Here is a 19,538-nt window from a genome sequence, read left to right on the forward strand (position 1 = left end):
TAGAGTAGTAGACCGGTTACGAATCAAGAAGAATAGCTTTGATACATCTAGATTATTTCAAAGTTTGATATACTCATTCCAAACTCTCATCAGCTTATGACACGTACATACTGGGCCCACTGATTTGTTTAAGATAGGGGTTGGGGTTGTCAACTATAGTAACCAATTGCAATTTATTGGTATCATGCTACACACTGTGCAGACATGCAATAGATGGAGAACCGTAGATCTTTTCCCTTGAGATACAAATAAAAAAATGTATGATTTTCTGTCTATTACCACGTCAGCACAGTGTCGAGGGCGTGTCCAACGAAATCAAATTCAGCATTGTTCTTTTCACCAAGGGATTATTACTAAATATAAAATATTTATAAAAAAAAATTATTTCCTAAACAAGACATCCCCAAAGAATATGCCATATGGCAATTATTATATCAAACTTTTGAAGATGATGGGTACAGCGAAGAGAGTTCGAGAAAGAGGATTGTGGCCTCTGGTATATTCTTATGGCGATTCCGTGTGCTCTGATAGTCTTACACGTTGTTTATCCTAGAAATTTACACAAATATTTATACACGTGGCAAAAGAAAAGATCATATATAGGTGGACAAAAGGGTGTACGTGGGTAAGGCTTTAATGAATCAAATCCAAAATCCGATCCAATAATTTAGGGTCTTGGCTAAGACAGCAGCCTGGGCGGGCTGACCCGAACTCAACCGGATTGAAGGCTAACCTGGTCCAAGTTAAGTTTAAGACGAGTCAAGCTTGGGCTAGAATATATGAACCCAACCTCAATTCAGGTTGAGTGTACAGACAAGCCAATCCAACACAACTCAACTTGATGCCATATGATAATATATTAAAAAAATTATATTTATTATATGTTTTAATTTATTGATAAAATATTTTATTAATTATTTGTTTCTACTTATATTTGAGGGAAGCATCGCTGAGATTTTTTTTTTAATTAGCTTTTTGATCCCATCTTATTATTATAGTTTGTGGACAATTGAATATTATTAACATAGACTTTGATTTAATATGGTATATATAAATATTCTATCAATGATATATTTGGATGTTGTATGTGATTTTATTTACTAGTAATTTTATTTTCGATGTTATATTTTTTTTTTTTAAGGTATAAAATTTATTTGATGGTCAAGATAAAGTTAGGATTCTTAAATGAGCTCAGCCCAATTTTAGATGATCAAGTTCAGGCCCAATCCCGCCTAGGTTGCAGCCTCTCTCTCTCTCTCTCTCTCTCTCTCTCTTTTCATATATATATATTTCCCATATATATATATATAAACCCCATGATTCCTTGCAAATTTCAAGATGTAAGTATCACAACTCATGCGGATGACTTCATTTTTCACTGCGTTTCACACTGTGTAACGAGGAGGTGTGCATGTAATCATAGATGCTTTTCACTCGTTTCTCGAGGAAACACATCTATGACCACCATATCAATGCAGTGTGAACACAATGAAAAACAAAGCCCCTCTAGGATTTTTCAAGTTGCACCCCCCCCCCCCCCCCCCCCCAAAAAAAAAAAAAAAAAAAAAACTTAAAAATACCTTTTATGTATAAAAGAATAATGCTATCGATGAAAAGCATCTATGGCTCCTACACACTTTCACGTCAAGAAAGTGAGATGTGTGGTACAATCTTGATGTCACTCCAATGATTCATTTTAAAATCCCTATCTTAACCTTAGTTACTTGTACCTCACACGAGATGGGTCTTTATGATTTCTTTCAACACAGTCAATAAAGAATGAATATGAAGAAGACGACCGACGTTACACTCAATTGTAGCCCAATCAAGACAAAGATGAAGTTGAAGATATACTGGAATCTTTTTTTTTTTTTTTGGAGTGCAAGTAAATTTTTGAATAGTGACGGTGTGCAATGGGTATTAGGTGATATGCAACTAAGCCAATCAATGGATATTTAAAAATCTGAATTCGATTAGAAAAATTGGATATTATTCGATTTTTTCGGATATCAAATTTGAATTCAAATGTTATTTTAAGATTCGAATGAATTTTGAATACGAATTCGGATGTTGCAAAGTCCGATTCAATAATATCCGCTCCAATTTAAATATATAGGTTATGAGTTCATGTTACACAACAAAGCTTTTATATATATATATAATTTTCAAATCTTTATCTTCTCTCTCAACTTAAAATGCAAGAACCAACAATAGTCAGGGTGGTTTTGGACTGTGCGAGCTTCATAACCAGTTAATCACCATCTTCTCTGACCAGAGAGCATCCAGGTAGATACTCTCTTTCTCTCTCTCAAAGTAAAATCCCATTAATAGGATCGAATATTCGATATATTTTTCAAATTCAAATTCGAATCCTGATTAATGATATTCGATCGTATTTGAATTTGAATTTGAAAATCACTATTTTTTTCCGGATTCAAATTCGGATATAACACTATCCAATCGGATACCAATCTCCGTTGACAGCCTTATATGCAATTAGTAGATCCCATATATATATATATATATATATGGGATTACTTTGAGATCATTCTAACATCCAACATAATGAGTGAACACTACAACACTACAACTAAAAAATAATGGATAATAAATAAATACGTAAATAAAACTACAACACTCTAAACCCACATCCCTATGAACTTCAAATAAAATTACTTCACTAAAATTCTACGAGTCTAACTAAACAAACTAACAAGACATTCACCAAGAAACTAATCCGTAGGAAACATTAAAATGCCCAATATCGAAGAATCCACGATAAAATACAAAAATGAATATAGAAAACATTATCATTCAATCAAATTGTCCCAAAACCAATTTGATTCATCCAACAAAAGTGGTGGCAACACCTCTCTCCTCGACAGCATTGAAGCCGTCTGAGCTTCTTCAACTCCACCACAAAACACACCTCCTTCTGAACTTACCATCTTTCTACTAACAAATGGTCCTTCTTTTGCCATTATTGTTATCATTGACTCTTTACCTGTAAGGCTCTGAACAACAGATTTGAAGCTCGATGTATCAGTTTCCACGTAATGGGTGTCGATAATTCTCACTAATACTGGTTCTCTTCTTCCACTCGACATCAAAAACTTAGAACTCTTTAACAGACTCGGATTGATTTTTGATTTTTGATTTTGTTTGTGTGCAAATCTTGTTATTAATACTATTAGAATGATGGGAAGGTGAGAGGGAGATGAGAAAGGTTGAAAATTAAGAAGGAAGTTAATTGTAATTAAAGAGTCTAGAAGAAGGATCAAAAGATTGGGTCATAGCAGTTGGCAAAGGAGAATCATCAAATCATTTCTTCATGGACTGTTTCTATGGTCCTCCCACTTTGGACACTTAGTGTCCAACAACCAGCTGAGATCAGCATAAGATCCTAGGGATCTGTATATTAAGGAAATATCCTACCATCGCAGTCGTTCGTTGTCATTATGTGTTCAACAAAGTTGGACAATAAAAACATTTCCCATGCACAAATAAGTAACAGTTAGCCAATGTCAATGGTGGTCTTATCTTCCTCATTTGTTTATGGATGTTATTGTGTCAAACCTCTATATTTAATACTTTCTTGTTGAATCAAACATTTATATTATTTTTTACAAAATAATTAATTAGAGATAACAACTAGAGTTGACTCAGTCTATGACCAACTTGAATGTTTCAACCATCCAAATCATCATAACAGCCAGTTCATGCTCCAAAAAATATTGAAGAAAAAGTCAACACATCATACGGTCGCGATCCAACGGGCCTTTTTTTACCTAGGATACAAGAGTCATTCCAGCATTGTTAGTGTTGTCCAGGGGCCGTCATGTTTGGATAGTGATATTAGGGCCCAGTTAGTTATCGGACCACGTAAGGCCTGTTTCATGCTTAAAGCTGTGCCCGGGCATGCGAACAAGCAGTCATAACTTACATTATAATTTTATTTATAACATATTAAAACTAGGGTCATGATATTACCACAACATAATAAACATGAACAAACATCACATGTGATCCCTCACTTATGGTATGATTTTATAACAAAATCAATCACTTAATGGGGGGGTTCATTCAACTTTTATGTTGTAGTAATATCATAGTTCTAAACTATATAACATTTAAGAATTTTCAAAATCCAAATTAACCAAATACGGCGATACAACATCCACACTTAAAGAAATCAATGTCACAAAAGCAAAAACACTATGTAATAGAGATTTCTCACAAAATTCTCAATGCACAAGTAGGACAATGGTATCATGTTTTAAAGTTTTGTACCATTTGATCTGAGACATTCCTGTTTTGGCCGAGAGAAAAACGAAACATTGACCACAAAAATATTCAAAGTTTCAGACCCCGGAATGTTTTGGTTGAGACAAACATGTGAGTGTGACAACGAGTGAGTTAAGACGAATCAAGGCCAAGCATAGATGAGTCAAAAACCGTGTCGATACAAACATTAAACTATCAATGAGACATTCTTGTTTTAGCCAAGACCAGAACAAAACATCGACCTTGAAACATTCAATGCTTCACAAATGTTTAGGATTATCTTGGGATGTATTAGCTAAGACTTCCTCAATTTTTCTCCTGATTGAATCACTGAATCATCGCCTCCTACTACCATTGCCAACTGTTATTGAACTTCCAACTTTAACTTAGAAGTGCAATACCAATAAAAATAAACGGCTTAAAGAAATCCATCAAAGACACATGACTGGGATGAGGCATACATTATCAGTAACAAATGATAACTCTATTCTACTGGTTTAAAGTTTTATTTTAGTGGAACATTCCAATTTCAGTTAAAAACCCAAATGAAACATTGATCCCAAAAGACTCAATGTTTTAGAATGTTTTGAAATGTCTTCAAATGCTTTGGTTGAGATCATTTAGGTTTTTTTGACAGAAAAAATGCATCGAAACAAGATTTTAAACATTGCTTACTCCTATTATTGGCAATGTTTATAGTTCCAGAAAGAAACATTTACTCAACCAACCAAAAGTTCAATATGAGACCAGTACAATATTTTTTGGATAAGTAAAACATCTTCACTGAAATAAAGGCATGGTCAAGGTGACACACCAAGGAAAGATACAAGAGAAACAAAGAACTAGACAGGAGAGCCCTGGCTAGATACCAATATTACAAACCTGATCCTACTTCACAACAAAATCTTCAAAGAAAAGCCCTTCGGAGTCTTGAAATACTTTGGTCCAAAGGAAAATAGATCCCAAGATTGAAAGGATAATTTCTTGCACTGAGTTTTTTCCCTCAAAGACTCTTAGGTTCCTCTCCTTCCAAATCTCCCATCAAATAGCAAAAGGAGTAATGCTCCATTATTTCCTCTTGAAGACCGAGAAACCCATCCCAATAGCTAGCCAACATTCCATGGAACAAGCTTGGCAGGCACCAAGCAACACCAAAGATGAGTAAGAAGAGGGACAAAATTTCTCCAACCAAAGCGCAATGAATCAAAATGTAATCAACGGACTTCCCATCTACATTGCATAAGCTACAAAATTTTACCGAGATGATGCCTCTCTTCATTACGTTATCCAATGTCAAAATCTTCCCTCAAGTAGCCTCTCAAACAAGAAAAGCTACTCTAGGGGAACCTTGGGACCCCAAAATTCTACCTCTGAAAACCTGCTCGCTTGTACCCCAGAAATGGTGCCATAAAAAGATTTAACTAAGAACAACCCCTTTCTACTCAGGCCCAAGTTCGAGAATCTACCTCATCAAGGTGAATGGCGGCCACCCAATCAATAGCTAAAACCAGGCTTGGCACATAATGGACCTCCCAATCGTTAAAACTCCTCTTGAAATGGAAGTCCCAAGCCATGGCATGACTCTAACTGAACCTTCCTTCAACATTCTAAACTCTAATCAAGCCAACCAGAGACCTTTACCCTGGTGTACCTTTATAATTGCAGCATCCTCAATCCAAACAAAAACACACTTCAGATCCCCATCTACTCCAATTGAACCCATCCATAACTCCATGCACCTTGCTAAGACCTTTCTTGCTGCCCAATTAACCCTATTAAAGCTTACTCACATTCTATTAAGCCTTGTTTCTTTAATTTTACATGAATTTGGAACTAGTACACTACTGGACTTTCTTTAGTTATCCTTGTTTATGCATACATTAACTCTCTCATAACATTACCATAACTTGGATACACTTTTGAGCCTAGCCCTGTCTAGAAATCCTTAATTGGATCAAGAAAACTCATATTGATTATTGAATTGAACCCTAAGCTAGAGGAAAATCAATCTATTGGCATTCCTTCAACGCTTGAAGGGAAAGTATCGTGGGATTGTGACTGCATTTGAGTCTAATCTAATTGTTGATTCGAATTTCTTCTATTTTATGCTTTTAATTGCTCTTAATGATTCACTCTTCAGCTCAGATCCATCTTAAGTTTAGGCATCACCGCCTATATCAAACAGACTCTTGCTCCAGAACCAACCCTAAACCAAATTTTCCCCCTGAAAATTGGCAACAAGTTCAGAATCCCTTTCCAAACTCCACAACCATGGAACCCCTTAGCACTACCACTCTCTCAACTCTAATGGCCAATCCAAACTATGCATCTCTGACCTTTCTTCAAAGAATGCTCCCTTCAACCCCAAACCGCCAAAGCGACTTAGCATAATCTTCTAGCACCCAAATCACGTTGCTTCCTTAGAGAACAAACCTTCCACTAATTTACCAAGTGAAATTTCTTTGGACAATCTCTGTCATGCTATAGGAAGTCATTAAATAACTTATTCAATCTCACTTTGATTGACCTGGGAAGCAAAAACAAAGAAATTTAAGAATAAAATAAACTAAAATACTTGTCAGAATGGTTTTCAAAAGAATCATCATACCTCCTTCAGAAAGGTATCTTGCCTAACATGATCCTAGTCTACTGCTCACCTTCTCCAAAACTGGCTCCCACATTGTTTTACTACAATAAGGTGCCCCCAATAGTAAACTCGTATATGAAAAGGAAGAAAGCCTACCTGACTACCCAACCAAGCTGCCAACATGCCAATCTTTTGAACCTCCCCCACGACAAACACTTTAATTTTTTGAAATTTTACCGCCCAATAATGCTCCAAAACAAGTCATAATACCACTAACTCCCCCATCTGTTTCATAGATGCATCCGTAAAAAAAGTTTGTCCTTCGCAAATTGTAAATGGGAAAAATCAACCCATCTTGACAAGTGGAGAATCCAACAAGGTCACCTGCTCTCAATCCCCTCGTAGTACTTTTGAAGGAAACAACAGGTTCCCTTCTCTCAATCCTCTCATACTTTTGATGAACCCTGATGGAGACCCATTCGCAAGAATTTAGAATGATGGAGAAGAAACACGCCTACAACCCATCTGATCCACTTCTCACCAAAACCCATCCACCCAAGTAAATATTTGAGGAAATCCCAACTAATGTGGTTGTAATCTTTCTCCAAATCCATCTAACAAACCAAACATGGCCTTTTAGATTTCACCATATAATCAACACATTGACAATGAGAACTTCATCCAAAATTTGTCTTCCTTTAACAAGTGAGCCTTGAGCTTGCCTAATGATCCCTGACATCACCTTCTCAATTCTAGTAGTGAGCAATTTGGAAATAATCTTAAAGGCCACCCCAACCAATCAACTAGGTAGGATATCATTGCTTACCGGCATAAATCCCCATTGACCCCCCCCCCCCCTTTTGATAGATAAAATGAATTTATTAAACCAAAGAAAAAAATGGCAACTGAGATAACCGGCCGCAGTACAAAGAAAAACAAAGCTTACAACACTTCTAAACACAAAGACTTCCATCTAAAGACAAACTCCTCAAAAAACATCCATTCTTCAGCAATCAAATGAACCAAATTATTTTAGTACCTTGGCAACAATGACTTTCTAGAAAGATCTTAAAGGGAAAAAAAATACAATTTTGAATGGAGATATTTGTACAAGCTAACACCTACATCAATATTTTAGATGTAAGAAAAAAAAGAAGAAGCAGACATCCTCTTAATCCCTTAGATATTCGCTAGAAAGTAATACTTTAGACTAAAAATATAGATATTTTAAAACATCAAACACGAAAATGCAGCATGCCACTTTACCAACGCCATTAACAAGAAATACCCAAGCAAACATTCAAAAATGAGAAGCAACAACACAATACCAATCAATGGGGTTAATAATTATCTCGTCGCTCTTATAACAAAAAGGACCTATTTACTAACACCATGCAACACAACTGTGAGGATTAAACAAAGATAACTTAATAAGAAAAGAAATTCCCAAAGCGTAGAGTTAAGATAACTTAATGCGTCCAAGAACAAAATAAACCCTATTAGATAGCCAAAATATCAAAATAGCAAAAGCAGCTCTAAACTAAGCATTTTGCTTTGCAACAAGTAGTATCCATCAATTACCTCATCAAGAACCTAAGACTCGGACGACATAAGTGCATCCAACACCAACATTGTCTGCTCCCGAATCAACTCAACCCGTTTCAAGTAAACCTGAATCTCTGAAATCTGCAACTTCTTCCACTTCTGCTCCAATTCTTTTGCTTTCGAGCTCTCGATCAAACGTAACCCTTCTTTCACTAGATTATCTCCCAAACTAGGCAACAACATAGTAGAGCTCTCATTACTCGGATAAAGAGTTCGCTTTCCTTCTTCCCCATTCATTGACACCTTAGGCTTCTCATGCAAATCAAAATCTTGGGTCGGTTTGGGTTTGGGCAAAACTTCAGAATTCTTAGCTTTCAAACTCTTCTTTCTCTTCCTACGACCCAAACCCGAATCAAACTCAACGCCTCCATTCGTATCAGATACTTTGATCTTACTCTCCTTCTCACCCCATATCTCCTTGGATAACTCGCACAATCTCAACTCATGGGGCTTCAATAAATTGGATTCGTTCCCATTTTTCTCGTACTTCATCCTCAACCTTCGCATTTTATCTTTCAATTGATCCCGATTCGCATCAACGTGGAGAGATTTCTTGATGAAATCAAGAAATGCATCCGTATTAGAAAATGGTTCATGACCTTTCTTAATGAAATCTATCATTCCCTTTAGAATTACAACTTCATCGTCTTCGCTCCAGAATCTACGGAATGGTCTCTTTGGGTCGCCTTTGGATCTCTTCACAGATTCTTCTTCTTCTTCTTCAGCATCAGAAACCTTTTTCTTGATTCGCTTTGATTCCTTCTCAGATTTATTGTTCTCGATTGGTCGTTTTATGATGATGGTGGTGGTGGATGGTGTGGAGTTCTTAGGTTTTGGGGTAATGGGTTTAATAATGAAGCTGGAACGACGAGAGCGTTTCGAAGATTTGGGTTTTTCTGGAGAAGAATCTGACCCACCAGCCGAATCTGGATCTGATTCTTGTTCTTGCTCTTGTTCTTGTTCTTGATCTTCTTCTTCATCATCGTCTTCTTGATCTTCTTCTTCTTGATCATTTTCTTGATCTTGTTCTTGTTCTTGTTCTTGATCTTCTTCTGCATCTTCTACTTCTTCCTCTTCTTTTGAAGATGAGGAGACATCTGGTAGTTGATCTAATGGGCGTTTTGGAGGCATTGTTGAGAGAGAGGGAGAGGGTTTGGGGACGCTCTGAGAATGAGAAATAGAGGAAAGAAAATGGCCGATTTTAGGAAGTGGGGAGTGTAAATATGCCTTAAGGAGAGTTCCTATTGTCACACCAAGTTTTACTAACGCCACACCACTGTGTGCATAGGAATTGGTGCGGCATTAGTAAAAGTTGGTTTGGCAATAGCATCTCTCCACCGATGGTATGAAATGCTGATTCATCTTGGTGACGTCGACGAACGAGACGGGTTGACAAGTCTGACGGGTTTCTCAAAAGTCACTCCATTGTCCCATTGTTGAACAACTTGAATAAATAAGAACATTTGTCTGAGACGATTCGATCTCGTTCATGGATAAGATGAGATGAGACGAGACATGAAGACGTGTTTTAAAACAATGGAGTGCATTAAACTCTAAAAGATTGAAACTTATCTTTAGGAAATATGTATTTTTCCTCAAATTATAATGGTCATATCGAAGGATAGGTTGAGGTTAGAAAAGTCCTTATTAACAATGAGCATCTCTCAATCTCTCTAATTGATTTTCACGCCGCAATTCGGCTACTGAGTCCACCTATTGCCATGTTACTTGATTCTTCCGTTCTCTGGATTTGAAATTGATTTTGAATTTGGATTTGTTGTTTCTGGTTCATTACTCTAGAACAAATCCAACTCGCATGAATAGGTAGTGGTGTATGATTCGATGTATGGAAGTTAGAAATACATTTATAATGTTAATTTTAAGAAACATAATTTATTTATTTTTTAAATGTCTTCTTTCCTTTAATATATCTAGTAATCTACACGAGGAAGAATGGAGATAAAGAAACATAATCGATTTTTTTTTTCCAATAAGTGCTGAATCTTTACTATTGGCCCGTTGAACCTAATTATAAGATTTAATGAATCGAAATGATTGGGTTTGTAAATTGGTTAGTATGGGTTTGCTACATTCCACGAACATCGTACGAATTTCGCTTCTTACCATTTTGGGATTCATTTTAATAGGTAGGAATCTAGTAGCATAGGTCTCCAACCCAAAGCTCACTTTTAGAATTGGATGCCTCTTCCCTCTCTATTTTCTTTTGGGTGATTTAGATATGCCCCCCTACATCTTACTGAATATTAGAGATACCCCACCTATATTTTGAAATTGATGGCAGACTTCAATCTACATAGACTATCAGGAAAATACTCAAATGTCCTCATCTTCAACCTTTAGTCAAAATCTAAAATTTTCTTCTCAAAACCAATTATTTTCAATCTCTTTGTGTAAAAAATTTAATCCTCATGATCTATCTTAAAATTTTATCTACTTCACGTCTTCTACTTTCAAATCTCAAAGACAGATACAATTTTTGAGGAATTATAAAATGATAAAATTTAAGTAGAAAAATTTAGGATTTTTACCAATGAGAAAAGGTTAAAAAAAAAAAAAAAAATTGATGGAGAAGATAAATTTGAATAGATTAAAGTTATCGTGGAGGTTGAAGAGCTTCAATATGGCTTTGGGAAGAAAATACAAATAAGATTTTTTGGGAATATTGAAAATAATAAGGTTTTGAATAGAAAAATCTAGGGTTTTATGTAAAGGGTTAATTCTATGTTGAAAATGATAAATTGAAGATAAAGTTGAGTAGATATACTATAAAGATTGAAGAATTTGAAGAAGACTGATTTTCAGAATAAAAATTTGGAATTTTGGCTAGATGTTGAAGATGGGGGCATTTGAATCTTTTCCTTTTAGTTTATGTAGAAGAATGAGGTCAAGGGATGCATATCACCAATGTTAAAACGTAGGGGGCATTTCTAATATTCAATCAAATGTAGAGGGCATGTCTAAATCACCCTTTTCTTTTATTTAGCATAAAAGTAGGATGTCATCATCATCTGCAATTCTTGTAGACCATTTTTTGGCCCACTAACTATATAACTTAATCTTTTGGTAGACCTATAACAATCAATTAACTTGATCGACAAATTCTAGTAATTAGATTTATTCATTTTTTTTTTTTTTTTTTTTTTTTGAGATTAGACTCATATTTTAGTTGGTTTGACATATTTGAAAACAACTTAGGGGTCATGGGTTCAATTCGAGCTTATCGATAAAAGAAAGTTTTATTCATTTTTCAATGTAGTTTTCTATCGATAGTTTGATCTCTTTTTAAACAAGTTTGATGTTTATATGTCATTAAATTTTAGGTGTTTTATATAGTCGGATAAAAGTTTTGGTCGAATAATGTAACCAGATACATTTTGAAATATTTACATTTACTCAATAAATTTTTTATTAAAAAAAAAAAAAAATTTACATAACAATATTTTAATATCAAAGGCGTATAAAGGTAAATTCACTACAAAGTTTATTCATAGAAGGTAATTTTTTTTTGACTACGTAAAGTATTTCAATTTTATATAATTGACCAAAAGTTTTATCTAATTTTATATTTTCATCTCAATTTTTAGTCAGAATTATGTTCTTTTAGGTTGGATACAATTCTTTTTAACGGTTACGAGTTCAATTGGAATCACCCAAGGTCATTTTGGTCAAAAATCAAGAAAATTTCAATCTCATGAATAGTTTTGAAAATTATAAAAATAACATTTTTACTATTAGAAACTTAAAAACCATCCTTTAATTAACATTTCAAGTTTACTTTATTAGAGGCAATCTTTCAAGTTTACCATCCTTTAAGATTATCTCCAACATATTAAACAACATTTATGAACCAAATCACAAAAACTACTGTAAGGCAGTATCATAAACCTTCAAAAAATGGATTTTTATTTATTTATTTACTTTTGGAAAAACGCGTTTAAAGCATAAATTTTATTTTTGTTATAAAAAAAAAAAAAATCACATTTTTTTATCATTTAAATTGTTAGCGGGACAAAATACATTTTAAACCAAACTTTAAAAAAAATAAAAAATATTGAAGTTTTTTGTGACCACATATGCTTTTTTATTTCCGTCTCTATTACACAGATCAAGATCTTCGAAGTTGGATTTCAAGCACATATATACAAGAAGATCGCATTGTTTTTATATATTTGAGATATAACAAGGTATACTTATCAAATTTTACTATCTTATAATCAAATTATTCATGCTAGACTTGGGTTTTGTCTATTCCTCAATCAATCTCCTAAATCGATTTTTTCGAAGAATAATAATATTTTGAAAACCCCTCTGACTTACACCCACAGAACCGTTAGATCATTTGTCTCAGGATACATAGAATCATAAATCCTTTCTTGTGCATCCCGAGGAAATGATCTACGGTTCTGTGATGGGGGTGTATGTCAGAGGACTCTTTTTAGAATTCATGTACAATGGCGGTGCAACATGGATGGGCCAATTAGAGCTCATTGGGCTTAACACAACCGTGGATTTGTCTTTTTTACCTCTTGTTGGTTTCAATTGATACCTCGAAATTTTCTAATTCGATTTGTGTCACAAGCCCAACTTAGAGTTTGAGTACCCAAGCATGACTCAACCTAAACCCATGATGGGTTCTAATACTTCAAGCCCAAACTTGGACAAGAAGATATAAAGGGGAAGGCCTTTAAAATTGAACCTGGACTGTAATATCTTTTGCCATGAATCAAACCCAACCATGAACTAATTGTTTATTGGGCTTCAAAATATGCCATAGCATGTCCTATTATATTGGGCCTATGAACCAACAGTGTAGTCTGGCCCATTAACACTACTCTGTATAACATATATTAGGCATGAGTTCCTTAATCACCAACAAATGACTCGAGAAAAACACACTATGCCAAAACTTATCGACAAAATAAGTATCAATGGGGATATGTATTATAGGGGACATGAAGGTAAGTTGGTTATCAGGGACTAAATATTTAGGGTTGTCAGTGGGCATGTTTGGATCAGGATTGTTTGATTCCTAGCCCAGCCCTAAAAAGGCGGGCTCTACCTTAGACCAGCCCAATACCCTGATCGGGCCTTACTTGACTAATCCCTAGCACAGCCCTGATGGTTTCAGGCCAACTAAAATGACTAAAAAATTTAACATTTTTTAATAAAAATTGTACATTTCAATTATTATGATGTTTTTTTTTTGTTTTGGAAAACCGGGTATCCCTGTTGACAGTGGACTGGGCTTTGCCCAATTTATAGACTATGGTCATGTCCAAGGATTAGTCCTGGGGAACTCGCAACGCCCGCACATTACACGTATTAGGTAAGTGAGAGTGCACCCTTGCAGGTGGCCCATGAGTAATTAATGCTCATGGGGTATCAAACTCACAACCTACGGGCCTTAACCGCTTATCAGTCCAAAATTAGGATTTGTAAATATTTTCCATTAAAATTTGAAATTGATGTCTTATTTTACCTATAATAGTTGTAAATGAGAGTTAGATTGTAATTATACAACATATTTGACTTTTATTTTAATTTTACAAGAGCTCATTGTATATATTATGAACATATCCATAAGATATAACAGTGGGCTAGGCTATGCACTATTAAGCCCTAGCCCAACCTTGATTTAATGGGTTAAAAATTATTGCACTTTCGCAGGCTCAATAGTAAAACTATAACCCTTGATTTATCGGTTGGGCCCAATTGGCTCAAACCCACCCTACAAATATTATTGTGGACCCACATAAAAGGAGAATATGTAGCCTAAGTTGAAAGAGAAAGATTTTCAGAGAGCCTAGTAAAGGCTAAAGAGCTCATAAGTCTTAGCTCAATATGGGCTTATGGGCATGTGCGGAGAATATTAGGCCGAATATCGGGTTGATTGGGCTAATTATATCCGGAACAAACTTATACCTGCAACCAAACACTAAAATTTCCCCTTGAAGCCAATTTCATTAATCTGTGATGCTGCCACATGGTCCAATTAAGTTGCCAAGTCAAGTGAGATTTATATTATTGGTTTCAATGATTGTGGAGTGTTGATTGACTGTTCAGAAAGAAGGACAAGTGGCTTTATTCTATTGGATCTCATTAAGCATATTCCGCCATTGTCTACTCTACACATGGCAAAAAGTTGGTTGTCCTATCTGTTATTAATATAAAGATGTCTCAAACCTTTTCAAATCACTTTTAATTTTTATAACAGGTGTCACGACGACATGAATTGGAGATATAAAAAATCAAAGTTTGATTTCGGATTGGACGATATGACATTCCATACGTGGCACTATGTTATAGGACCACTTATGAGATTATCAATCCATGTTTCATAAATATCTTCCTTGTTTTTGCACGATCGATCTCTATCCATGTTTGTATGTGTTATAAAATGTATTTTGGACTCATCATCCTCGTACTTCAATAAAAATAATAATATCTTTACACGTATGACTTAAGATCTTTTTGAATCATTTTAGAATTTATGGAAGCAAAGAGTTGAAGTCTACCTAAACCTTGAAGCTTCATGGCTATGTGAAGAAAGCTCATGAAAAATGGGATCAATTCTAGGATATTTAATTAAAATGATAGAATATTTTATAAAAATTAATTAATAAATAAATATATATATCTATATATATATAATTATTTGTGAAAAATTAATCTTTTTATTCATAAAATGATCGTAATAGATAATCATTTTATTATAAAATTTGATGTGCAAACATTTCATGAATATTTATAAAATTGATTGTTCAATAACTTAATAAAATATATAGTTATTTTTTAAAATTATACGATGTATTATCACATTTACTATTTAGTTATTATTATTATTATTATTAGCCTAAAGAATCATAAAAAAATACATATAAAAAAAATTATATAAATTTGATGCATAACCATTTTCATAAACGGTAAAAATAATGATTAAATTGTTCATCAAGCATCTAACTCAATAGTAAGACATAGCTTTAGGTCGTGAGTTTGAAACGGCCCTGAGTGTCAACTCGAATTAACTAGTTCCTTAGTATTGTAGGCTCATCTTAGAATCAGTAGTTGGATTTGACCTAAGGCCTGCTTGATACGGATCTTCTACTTCAAAAAAAAAAATAATAATAATAATAATAAAAAAAATCATGTTAAAATAACATTGTGATAGAAATTTTCTGACATGAAAATATACAAAAATTATAAATAATTTTCATTGAGATACGAGTTCACATAAGAAATCTCCCTCACCACCACCCCCACACTCAAAAAAAAAAAAAACAAACCCCACCCCCACCACGCCCTCACACACAATGTTGCTTCAATATTATCCTAATAATAATTATTGAATAAACAATTTTGATAAAATATATAATTCTTTTTGGATAAAATACCTGAGTGATTTGGTCGGTTGAAGTGTTGGTTTATATCTCAAACCACTTTAACGACATGTGGGGTCCACCTTTGAATGACAAGTCAGTAAATGGTCAAAAAGTAAACTCAAAGTTCTGCGTGTATACGTGGCAGTAGGTGTTAGGTGAATCTTGGAGCCATGACGTTGGGATTTTTATAAGACACGCGGCACCATATTATCGGTTTAGCGAAGAAGAACAGTTTATAGCCGTTGAACTTTACCGTTAAAATTTTGTCGTTTTATAGACACCGTGCTCTTCTCACTTTCTTCGATTCTCCTCCACGTATGCGTCATCCGATTTTGACAGCGATTAGGTAGATTGAGATATTGTCTTTGATTCAGTTAACATTGAGACTGGAGTAGTGGTGGAACGTCCCCTGGACATAATTTTAAGCACAAAATTAGTTATAATGGTTCTATAAGGGTAAAAAAATAAGTATGTCAAGCATGTGTTGGGTAAGCATATAAGTGTATATTTAAATTAAAATCTACATGCATCATTCATGTTTAGTTTTAAAATTCATCGAGTCAACTTAAACCTTAACTGAGTCGAATACATTTGATTAGGTTTTGTGGTAACTTAGTCCAAGAAACTCAATGGAACCAACACATTGAGTCAAGTTATCAATTCGGCTAAGTCAAGTTCAAAATGTCAGTTAGGTAATTAAAAAAATCTAAATTGAATTATTGGGCCAGACATAATATTTTTGCTTGAAATCTTAAAAGGTTAGATTTTACATATTTGTAAATTTTAGATATATACATATATAATTATTTGAGTTGACTCACAAGTTTTCTACTTAACTCAATGGATATTCAGGAGTAGTTGAGTTTTAAAACTACGATCTCATTTATCTAGACTATATAGGACAATTCGTTGGACAAGTAACTTGTTCCTACTATAATTGGTTGTATGTTAAAAACTAGGTTTTATCTCTAATCATTTTTTTCTTCATCTTAAAAAAAAAAAAAAAAAAAAACAGTAAATCTATTTTTAATGAGAAGTTCAAATCTATACATAATCACTTATATACTTTACCAACTATACAAGTGGGGCCTGATCTTATATTTCCTATGTTACATGATCTCATCAAGATAATTAAGTGTGATGGATATTGTAGGCACCAAAAATTTTGAGGAGGCCTTTACAAATTTTATAAATAAAAATGAAGTCCTTAAAGTTATAAATGGGTATCACATCCAAATCGAGTCCATTAATTGGGACATGCTTACTATAAGTCTAGGTTTAGGTTTTTGTAGATAAAGCTCATGATTCAAATTCAAGTGATCCACATATTAAATATTGGACTTTATACCTAAATAAATGAGTTTTGCTTAATAACAATTCATAAAATCCTTGAAATTGGATTTGGACGAATTTAACATTTAAACAAATCAATCAAATCTCTTTAAGTCATGATATAATTGGAAAGCTAAATTATCTTTAAGCCTATAAATATAAGAGCCTCCCTCATTTGAGGGAGATCTGGATTACTTTCTCTTAGAAGATAGAAGTTCTTCCTCTAGAAAAGAAAAAACTCTCAAGCCTTCTTCTAAAGACAAAACAAAATTTTACAGATTCGAACTCCGATTAAAGAGAAGATCAAGTATCAAACCCTTTTTTGGAAGTCAAGAAAATTTTCTCGGTCGATAAAACGCCAAGCTGGAAGAGAAGAAAATCTACAGAAGATCAAACACAAAACAAAATCTCCGTCCAAGCAACTTTTTTAGTTGATAAAGCACGAAGTCTAGAGAGAAGAAAAGTTACATACGTCATTGTCATCTTTTTGTATTTGACTATTAATCATAGGAAAATATTGAGATTTGTACTCTCGTTTTTCATCAAAATCAATAAAATCTTTTGTGATCATATTTTACGAATCTCAAGGTAGATTTGTAAAAGTTTATTGTCGACAAATATCGATATAATTGATACTTTAGTATATCTTTAAGAGGATGACAAGAATTGTATGCACTTGGGTTTATCATTTAGGCTTGGATCATTATCAAAAGTTGCTCTCAAAGTAAAAAGAGTAAAATGACCAATAAGTGTCTAATGTCACATATGAAACCGTGGTGGTGGGGTCCTAAACTTTAATTTTTGAGGATAAAAAAGAAAATTCTGCCCATGTAAAGTAGTATATTATTGTAAACGAATCAACTTAGAGGGATTGTGATCTTTACATCTCAACCAGCGAGAGATAATGCAAAACATAGGCCATTATATTGTTTTTCTTAGAATTCTTCGTTAATTTTAAAACTTATAATAAAGAAAGCACCACCAATGGCATATAAACATGTGTTATGACATGGCATACCAACCATATACTCTAGCAGTTATCCTCTAAATTTATATAATTTGTATAAATAAAGTAAAGTTGACAAGTGTATTCATCAACTTAAGCCAAGTGTCCATTCTCTTCTCTGTTATTAGATTTCATATCAAAGCAATAATCACAAGTAGATGTTATCAAATATTTCAAGAAGAGATACTTACAAAAAAAATGATCAACGTTTTACGGATTTTCGATTTTGATTCACTGTTCATTAATCACCAAAACATAAATGATAACGAATTCAAAGGTTTTTAAAGTGACAATTTTATTTTAAACATGCGAAATTTCACTTTGTTCTTAATTTTTTTTAATGAAGACGTGATTGTTCCCATTTTGATAATTTAAATGAACAGCGATCCAGAATCATAAATAACTCATTTTCAGCTCACGAAATGGTAATTCACCCTTTCAAGAAAGTCTCATCTCTTCAGATATTTGTTTGAGCCTAGATGGCATGGTTTACAAGTCTTTGAAGACCAAGTTAACTCAGACAAACTCATCAAATACCAAGATTTATCATTCAAGTCATCTTGGCCTCATTTGTTAACTACACAAGACACAAAAATCATGATGATTCTTTTTCATTACTCTTACTACTACTACATGCACTTTTTTTCATTCTTTTTTTTTTAAATATTTTCTTTTGAGTCATGATAATCTATGACTACGCCCCTTACACTCCCATCATAGAATTGTAGATCAATTGCATCGAGATACACAAAAAAGATTTATGGGTGCATCTCGAAGGAAATGATCTACGATTCTGTGATGGGGGCGTAAGTCAAAGGGCGCATCAAAGATCACTATTCTTTTTTTTCCCCTATTTCACATATATGAAAAGGACATGAAAAAAGTACTTTGAGACTCAAATGATTGATCCAAATCATCTTGGTATCGCTCATGAATAAGATGATATACAAAATCAAGATTTAAAGAACATGTTAGATGGAGGATCACCTCTAAACTGGAGAAACTTATGTAAAACTTAGTTAATGTTCTAATAATCTGAAGAAAATCTTCGTCATCTACATCTTAATTATCTAAATATTTGAGTTGGAAGAAAGGAAAAGAAAAAAAAATACTTAAGATAAACTGTTGATACAATTTACCACAAATTGTTTCAGTTTGCATTGAGATCTATAGACCACCCCAATTTGAATGACCCCACTTGAAAATGACCAAAAAAATTTTTTTCTAGCAAAATTCATTAGGTTTGTAAAACCCCAATCTTTGAAATTTTGACATTTTTGTTCAAATCAAAGGTCCTAAGACCTCTAAAAGTTCTATGGACCCA

At 33.8% G+C, this 19,538-nt stretch overlaps 1 protein-coding gene across 1 annotated transcript; it reads right to left on the reverse strand.

The window, feature by feature from the left end:
* Positions 1 to 8,277: 8,277 nt before the first annotated feature.
* On the reverse strand, positions 8,278 to 9,674 carry LOC147390623 (putative transcription factor At1g61730). Its single transcript, XM_086458669.1, has one exon. It carries the CDS (start codon positions 9,605 to 9,607, stop codon positions 8,465 to 8,467), a length of 1,143 nt encoding a protein of 380 aa, XP_086314795.1. The 5' UTR covers positions 9,608 to 9,674; the 3' UTR covers positions 8,278 to 8,464.
* Positions 9,675 to 19,538: the final 9,864 nt, after the last annotated feature.

This window comes from Akebia trifoliata, chromosome 11, assembly GCF_017979445.1.
Source record: "Akebia trifoliata isolate Shusen 1 chromosome 11, ASM1797944v1, whole genome shotgun sequence".
NCBI classification, from domain to species: domain Eukaryota; kingdom Viridiplantae; phylum Streptophyta; class Magnoliopsida; order Ranunculales; family Lardizabalaceae; genus Akebia; species Akebia trifoliata.

Excerpts from the sequence above, each read along its gene's own strand:
- LOC147390623 (XM_086458669.1), bottom strand. The coding sequence starts at position 9,607 with ATGCCTCCAAAACGCCCATTAGATCAACTACCAGATGTCTCCTCATCT.